The sequence below is a fragment of the Aedes albopictus genome, chromosome 2, assembly GCF_035046485.1.
Source record: "Aedes albopictus strain Foshan chromosome 2, AalbF5, whole genome shotgun sequence".
Lineage (NCBI taxonomy): Eukaryota > Metazoa > Arthropoda > Insecta > Diptera > Culicidae > Aedes > Aedes albopictus.
In genome coordinates, this window is record NC_085137.1 from 113206940 (window position 1) to 113216249 (window position 9310).

At 41.6% G+C, this 9310-nt stretch overlaps 1 protein-coding gene across 1 annotated transcript; it reads left to right on the top strand.

Annotated features, from left to right (window-relative positions):
* Positions 1-4334: 4334 nt before the first annotated feature.
* LOC109420702 (cell division cycle protein 23 homolog) lies at positions 4335-6465 on the top strand. The gene is made up of 2 exons (XM_019695155.3): positions 4335-5616; positions 5689-6465. The coding sequence occupies exons 1-2, from the start codon at positions 4500-4502 to the stop codon at positions 6426-6428; spliced, it is 1857 nt and encodes a 618-aa protein (XP_019550700.1). The 5' UTR covers positions 4335-4499; the 3' UTR covers positions 6429-6465.
* The last annotated feature ends 2845 nt before the right edge of the window (positions 6466-9310 follow it).

Consider the following 9310-nt stretch of genomic DNA (forward strand, 5'->3'; position numbering starts at 1 on the left):
TAGTTATCAATTAGAGGAAGCATGCAACTTTCATTAATTATCGCAAAAATATTCAGCAAGCTGTAACTTTTTATAGAGTGCACCAAAAATTCTCAAATTTTTATCGCTTATTGCACAACTAGTTAGCTCTAAATGGTACAAATTTGGGCTTGATTGGATAATTTTACATGAAGTTAGAGCGATTCTAGTTAAATGATTCATATTTGAGTATTTTTCATTAAACTGCTATATCTCAGAATTTATTAAACCGAATGAAATGAAATTTTGCACATTTACGGCTAACATATTGGTCTTTGTAAAACATTTGACTTGACTTGAATATGTTCAAAGTGAACAAAATTACAACATGTTGAATACTCAATGAAAAAAATCAATCATTTGCATGATCTTGCAAATGTGTAACTAGCGCCGCCTAGTGGCGGCGTTTCGAAACAAGTGGTCCATTTACTTTGAGCCCTTGACTTACCAAACAACATTGCCGAAGACACCAACTTTCTAAGTGATCAGAGTCCTGAGATATATGAAATATAAAATTTGTTTGATCTCCAGCACCACCTGGTGGTGGAATACTGACTCAAACGGTCCATAACCTTTAGGCCCTTGATCAGCCTAACAACTTTACCGAAAACATCAACTCTCAAAGTAATCAGGATCTTGACAAATATAGAAAGCAAATTTTGTCAGTGTTACGTCTGTTTGTCTCTGATTTCACTTCGTTTCACCTCACTCATTGTCAATTTACTTTCACACTCCTTCACAGTGAGCAGAACAAATAACGCAGTGTGTAATGGCAAACTGCTCTCTGCGCGTGAGTTTGCTCACTGCGTTCTTTTTATTTCTCATTGCGTAGCCACCTGCTCTTTGCGCGTTGCGTTTTGAAACTGCGCATTGCGCGCAGTGAGTGAGGAAATGCCAGCCCTGGTTTGAACTATTATACCATGTAATAAGGGTATCTATCAATCGGGCTTAACGAGTAGAAGTCAAAAATAGATATTTGACGCCATTTTGGAATCCAAGATGGCGGACCATAATCCAAGATGGCGGACATGGAATGGTGGTTTGAGCTATTCAACCATGCAATATGGATATCTATCGATCGGGCTTGACGAGTAGAAGTCAAAATGGATATTTGACGCCATTTTGGAATCCAAGATGGCGGACCATAATCCATGATGGCGGCCATGAAATGGTGGTTTGAGCTATTATACCATGCAATAAGGATATCTATCAATCGGGCTTGACGAGTAGAAGTCAAAAATAGATATTTGACGACATTTTGGAATCCAAGATGGCGGACCATAATCTAAGATGGCGGCCATGAAATGGTGGTTTGAGCTATGATACCATGCAATATGGGTATCTATCAATCGGGCTTGACGAGTAGAAGTAAAAAATAGATATATGACGCCATTTTGGAATCCAAGATGGCGGACCATAATCCATGATGGCGGCCATGAAATGGTGGTTTGAGCTATGATACCATGCAATAAGAGTATCTATCAATCGGGCTTGACGAGTAGAAGTCAAAATGGATATTTGACGCCATTTTGGAATCCAAGATGGCGAACCATAATCTAAGATGGCGGACATGGAATGGTGGTTTGAGCTATGATGCCATGCAATATGGGTATCTATCGATCGGGCTTGATGAGTAGAAGTCAAAAAAGAATATCCGACGCCATTTTGAAATCCAATATGGCAGACTATAATTCCAACATGGCGGACCATAATCCAAGATGGCGACCATGGAATGGTAGTTTGAGCTATGAAACCATGCAATATGGGTATCTATCAATCGGACTTGACGAGTAGAAGTCAAAAATAGATAGTTGACGCAATTTTGAAATACAAGATGGCGGTTATAAAACCAAGATGGCGGACCATAATCCAAGATGGCGGTTATGGAATGGTGGTTTGATTTATGAAAACATGCAATACGGGTATCTATCGATCGGGCTTTACGAGTAGAAATCGAATATAGACGCCATTTTGGAATCCAAGATGGCGGACCATAATCTAAGATGGCGGCCATCAGGCTTGATAATCCTCCTCGAAATCAAAAGAGTATTGCAACATGCTCTAGAGCGGTGTTTTGCTTTTGCCTCGTCGCGAGGGAGCGAACGAACCCCATACAGAGAGGTAATAAAAACTGAGCGAGGAAGAGGGGAACGAAAAAAGAGCCGATGATTATTTCGGGTTTTTGAGTGCGATTTTCGCCTCGAGAGTCTTTCTTTGTATGGGAGTGGAACTCGCGAGAGCTTTTTGAGTGTGAGTGGACGTGAGAAACACAAGAAGCAATTATGAGTGTTGGACGAACTCCTCGCTGCGCGGCAAGCTCGCGCTCGGCGCTGTTGAGGATTTGCGTTGTGATTTCTGAGTTTTATTTTCACTCCTCAGAAAATCGCCAAAATCGCTTCCTCATTTTCTCGCGAGGGAGTTTCTGTCAAGCCTGGCGGCCATATAATGATGGGTTGTGCTATGATACCATGCAATGTGGATGTCAATCGATCGGGCTTGATGAATGTATGTCTAAAATCGATATCGGACGCTATTTTGAAGATCAAGATAGTGAACTGTAAAACATTCGTTTACCATAAAATATTTAACTTATTTTGGCATTTTTTTGCGTTGCAACTGTATGGAGGACTGAGGAACATCGGCGGCAGAAAGCCGCCGATGTACCGATAGTCCGATGCGCCGTGTTTGCGTCGATTCACTTCTAGGCGAACAGCACATCCAAGCATTTGCCCGGTAGAATGCGAACAGAGGTGTTATCCCTTTTTTAAGTCCGACTAGCGTAAGCGAGTCGGACAGCATACGCTTACACGTTGTAACACAAACATATTTCTACTGATTGAGATTTAAAACCACGGCTCCGCAATTCGATAGGTCATAAATCACGCTATGGCCACATTTATCTATGGAACCTGAGATCTACATGAACCTTTAACACTTTCTCAAAGTGCCGTTGAAAAATGGTGAAAGCACTTAATTTAGCTTTAATTTATTTTGACAGAGAAAAACATGAAGAATCATTATTTACATTCAAATATATGAAACTAATAAACCTAGCAAATGCCATGTGACAAAGATGAGAAACCAAAACAAACTTTAAGTTATGGAATAGAACTTGACTTACCTCTCTTCAGCTACTGTTTTTATTCGAATGGCTTCTTTGCTTTTTTTCCATAAATTTGTAGATTGTGTGGAAAACACAATGGCACTCTATGCCGTAGAAACGTATCAGTAGATTTAATGTTTAGTATACTAAGTATGCTTCGGAATTGTGGATTTTTGGCAGTATTTTAATATGGCTTTTATGTCACCTGGAATAAGCATGATCTTGCGGAACAGCGGCATGTTTACCCATTCGGCTATATGGGACTTCGCATTTGCTCCAGTCCCCCTCAATAAATAAACCCGAGCAAAGCCGGGCAATTCAGCTAGTCTCAAATAAAAGTGCGATATTGCATCAAATCGTTCCGGTGTCTTCACCGCATTTATTCATCACGAGCTAATGAATAAGTGCGGTGAAGACACCGGAACGATCTGACGCAAAATTGCACTTTAATTTGAGATTCCGCACTTCATCGTCGCACTTATAACTGCGCAATGCGCAATAATTCGGGTTGATTTGTCGTTACATGTAAAGTGTAGTACGCACCTCAAAAGTGGAACATGTGGAAAAGGATACACGGTCAGAAAATTCACTCATTTTGGAGCTAAAGTGGGACAACTCAAAATTGAGTAAATTTTATGTCCAGCGATAGCGCCGGCCCAAGTGCGAAAATCTCATCAGTTTAAGTTGTATAATATTCTTGCTGATGTGAAGAATATTATACGGTTTAAACTATTTTGATTCTTGCACTTGGGCCAGCGCTATCGATGGAAATGCAATTTACTCATTTTTTGAGCTGTTCCAGTTTAGCTCCGTTTTGTGTGAATCTTACTCATTTTAGAGTAACTTTTTCTTAGCGTGTAGGACAAGAAACGGTCAAGAAATGATTTCGTTCTCAAAATTTCTTGAGCGGTCCGCAGCTGAAAAGAAATGAAAATTGTGTAACGCTCGTAACGCCTGCCGGGCAAATCAAATGAAGCTGTTACTTTTCCTTGCGGAAAAATATTCCGTTCAATTATTCCTCAAGGAAAAGTGACATTTTTTCCCTTACTAATCAGATGTCAAAATTCCTTTGGTAACTAGAGGGATTTTTTCTGGAGTGCTTTTCTTACCAGGTGCATATTTAGACTTAAATATAAGCTTTTCCCGGTAGCGAACCCTCTCATTCACAGCTTAGAAATATTTCATCGAAAGAGTAACGAATGTAACACCAGCAGACTTCACCGCGCGCAGCTGTCGCGAACTGCGTTACGTGCCTACTAACAACAAAACAAAACGGTTTGCGACTTTTCTCGGCTTGAAAATAATGCAAGTTGCTGTGGAATAGTAAAAAGTTTTTCCTGTATTTCGTGCTTTTCACCATATCTCAGAGTCCTAAAAAATGAACGAAACGTTTTCCATCAACCTGAAAGACGTAAAACAAGATCTGCTGCTCGGAATAATCGAGTGCAACAAACGCGGCCTGGCACAGAGCGTCAAATGGCTCTCGGAGCTGAATCACGGACTGACGGACGTCTCGGTGAGTTTGGGAGGGAAATCGTTTGAAAATCTGCACACCGGCATCACCGAGGAGGAATACGATGTGTACGTGCTGTCGAAGAGTTACTTCGATGTGCGGGAGTACGACCGGTCGGCGTACTTTACCCGGAATTGTACGTCGCCGGTGCCGCGCTTCCTGCACATGTACGCCACCTACATGGCCAAGGAGAAGAAGCGGCTAGACAACATGAGCGACAGTTCAATAGTGAATGCTAATAGCCACCTAAAGGATTTTTCGGAGCTATTGGCCACGCTTCGGGCGGAGTATGGGCAACGCAAGTTGGACGGGTACTGCATGTGGCTGTACGGGGTCATACTGAAGAAGTTGGATTTGACCCAGATGGCGGTGCAAGTTTTCGTGGATGCCGTCAACGCAGAACCGACATTGTGGGGAGCTTGGTTGGAATTGGCTCCGCTGGTAACGGATAAAACTATGCTTCTGAATCTCAAACTGCCTAACCATTGGATGAAGCAGATATTCGTTGGGTATACGTACATTGAGTTGTTCCTGAACGACGAGGGAATCAAAATCTTCGAGCACCTTCAGGCCGCAGGATTCGGCAAATGCATATTCGTTCCAACACAGTTGGCGATTGGGTTTTCGAATAAGCGGGATGTGGACAAATCGATTGAAATATTCCGTCAGCTGCACGAGGAGGACCCCTTCCGGTTGGATAATTTGGATTCCTACTCGAACCTGCTATTCGTGAAGGAAATGAAGACTGAGATGGCTCATCTGGCGCACAGGGCGGTGGATATCAATAAGTACAGCGCGGAGACGTGCTGCGTGGTGGGAAATTACTACAGCATTCGGGCCGATCACCACAAGGCCGTGGTGTACTTTCAGCGGGCGTTGAAACTCAATCCGCGGTATTTGTCGGCGTGGACACTCATGGGGCACGAGTTCATGGAGATGAAGAACACCAATGCGGCGATTCAGAGCTACCGCCAAGCTATTGGTAAGTTGGAGGCCCGTATGATATTTTTTAATTAAATCTCCGGTGTACTTAATAAGATTATATTTTTTCTAGAGGTCAACCGCCGAGACTTCCGAGCCTGGTATGGTCTGGGCCAGGCTTACGAAATCCTGAAAATGCCCTTCTACAGTCTCCACTACTACAAGGCAGCCCAACAGCTGCGTCCGTACGACAGTCGAATGTTGGTGGCTCTGGGTGAGACCTACGAAAAGCTGGATAAGGGAGACAACGCCCTCAAGTGCTACCAGAAGGCTTACAACGTGGGTGACATCGAGGGCGTGGCCTTGTATAACCTGGCTCGTCTGTACGAGCGGCGGGAGGAAATTGAAAAGGCTATTCCGGCGTTCCTTCGCTACTGCTCGGACGAAAAAGCCGTTGCAGATAAAAGTTCCCTTTGTCACGCCTACCTAACGTTGGGCAGCTTCTACGAAAAACACGAGCAATTCGACAAGGCATCGCACTTCGCATACAAATGCTTGGAATACGAAGAGTCCAAACGCGAGGCCGAAGCGTTGTTGAAGACCATCGCTAACAAGAGGTCGGAAAAGGCAGCCAACGCAGCTGCGGCTGCTAAAGAAACGCCTTCCACGTCGGGTAAGGAGAAAACCACCGATATGGATCTGGAGGAGGTGGAGATGGACGAAAGTAATGTTGGCCGGATGGTGCATATGGTGATGTCTCAGGATGACATGCTGGTGGAGAATGATGAACCGGAGTTCCAGTTGGAGCAGGGAGTGGATGATATTTCTGCTCTGTCGATTATAATGGAGCACGGTTCCGATGGGAACGAATAAAGTGCTAATCTAATTGAAGGTATGTTTTGTCCGCAAACTATGTGAAGAATTCATTTTTTTCCGAAACTTCTTGATATAATCTAATTTTGTCGGTACATAAAGATTTTTCAGCTCTTCGGGCTTGTGTTAAGTTAATCAACAATTTTGAGGAGGTATACGACTGGGAGGAAATGTTGAACTGTTGTGGCTTCCTCAGTCTACCTAAGAGCATTGAAACGGCTAGTTTGGCATAGCCCGCCGTTTCGGTCCCGTGTATTGGACCTTTTTCAAGGGATAAGCAGTCAACTGTCTCTCGTTATGCGGTTTTTGAATGCAGTTTGAGAGTTGGAGCTTCTTGTAAGACAACCTAAAGCTTCGATTTACGCGACCTGGAATTTTTAGTAAGGGAAAGTCAGGCAATTTGATTTTCAAAATTGAGTCAACACCTTGTGTTAACGTTTTCTAGGTCATCCAGAACTTCCGCAAGTAAAGGCCTTAATCTACTAGCGTAATTAATTAATTGCTTTTACATTACTTATACGGTGTAACATCATGCAGATTTATGGAGCACGGTTATACAGAGAAGTTATTTTCAAAGATGTTCTAGGTAATCTAAGATCTTTCGCGAGTAAAGGCCTTAGGATCAATAAGCATAATCAATGGACTCTTTCAATTCTTTACCAATGCGAGAACTCAATAGTAAGTCCGAAGTTGACCAAAGTTCCAAGCTATCGTAGTCGCAGTTGACAAGCGGAAATCCTGAAGGATGTTGCACCGCATCAGTAATGAAACAACAATGCATTGATTACCCTTGGAGATCCTAAGGGCTTTATTCACGGAAGTTCTTGGGAAACCTAGAACATCTTTGGCAATTAGTTCATTACACAATTCTCCATGGACCTGTAGGATGTTGCACAGCATCAGTAATATAATGGAAATCCATAGATTGCCCTAGTAGATCTTCTTAAGGCCCCTACTCGCGGAAGTTTTTGGAGGACTTGGAATATCTTTGGAGATTTGTTCTCTTCAGTTCAATGCTCCATGATCTTGTGTGATCTTGCATCCTATAAGTAGGGTGGGGCGGGGCAAGATGGGTCACCTAAGGATGGATCACCATAACTTTGTAAATACAAATCGTATTGGTTTGTATTCGTCCGCTACTCTTTTAGCTATGCTAAAAGTCGATAAAAAGTTCATTAAATACCAAATATGATGTTAAAAAAGCAGTTTTAAAAAGTGATCGATTTTGCGCCTTGAAAAAAGTGCGGGGCAAGATGGGTCACCTTCTAAGTAATTCACATTTTCTCAACGAAAACGTCAAAAAATAAGATTTGTTCCGCATTCATATATGCTCCATATCCATACTGAGTAAACCAGAGCTACTAGTAAACATTTTATAAATTTATTTGGAATATAAAAAAAACTTTACAATTTGAGTGGTCCTAGGGCGACTTGAAAATCGATGTTTTCACTAAAAAAATATCATATTTTTATGTAATAATTTTGAGCATTCATTCCGCTTGATTGAAGTCATTTATGAGATATTCTTATAATAAAAATAAATAACTTTTGAATGCTTCAAAAATACGTTCAAAATTGAAGGTGACCCATCTTGCCCCGCGACCGTTTATTTGGAGATTATATGGAATGTATCCCATAAGAAAAATGGCTAAAAACCATTTTATTTTTTATTTCTAATGAGAGTGAATATTTTTTTAATCAATGCCCCATTCTTTTGTATATTCATGCTGGTCATCTAACAAAATTATTAACATAATCAAAACATGAGTAATGCGCCCGAAAATAACACTGACCCATCTTGCCCCGCCCCACCCTAATGTTAGAACAATCCATTGATTACGCTAGTTGATCTAAGGCTTTTACTCATGAAAGTTCTTGGAGGACCTAGAAGATCTTTGACAATTATTTCTCAACGGAACTATGCTCCCTGGACCTGTAGGACGCTATATACTGTATCTGGTAATGTGACAACAAACTATCGATAACGCTTGTAGATCTTCAGGTATATACTAGTGGAAGTTCTTGGAAACCGTCGACTGTCTTTGAAAATTATTTCTTTACAGAACTATGCTCCCTAGACCTGTAGGACGCTATACTGTATCAGTAATGTGGCAATAGTCCAACGATAACGCTTGTAGATCTTCAGGTGTTTATTCGTGGAAGCCTTGGAAGATCTATAACACTTTTGGATATTAGTTCTTTACAGAAAAATGGTTCTTGGATCTGCAGGATGTTGCATCGTATCAGTCATGCAAAAATAATTCATTGATTACGCTTGTAGATTCTAAGGCCTTTACTCGTGGGGGTTCTTGGAGGACCTAGATCATCTTTAGAAAGTAGTTCTAGAATCATGATCCATGGACCTGTAGAATGTTGCACCGTATCAGTCATGTAAGAACAATCCATTGATTACGCTTCTAGATCTTAAGGCCTTAATTCGCAGATATTCATGAGACCAAGCATATCTTTGGAAATAATTTCACTTCAGCACAATGCTCAATGGACCCGTAGGTTGTAACACTGCATCAGTAATGTGACAACAAACCATTAATAACGCTTGTAGACCTTCAGGTCTTTACTCGTGGAAGTTCTTGGAGCACCTAGAACATCTAGAACCAAAGCTTTGGAAATTAGTTCCTCACAGAAAAATGGTTCATGGACCTGTAGGATGTTACAGTGTATCAGTAATGTAACAACAAACCATTGATTACGCTTGTAGATCTTAAGGCCTTTACTCGTGGGAGTTCCTGGAGGTCCTAGATTATCTTTGCAAAGTAGTTCTCTACAGAACCATGCTCATGTATCTGTAGCATGTTGCATCGTATCAGTCATGTAAGAATACCTAATCCATTGAGTACGCCTGTAGATCTAAGGGGCTTAAC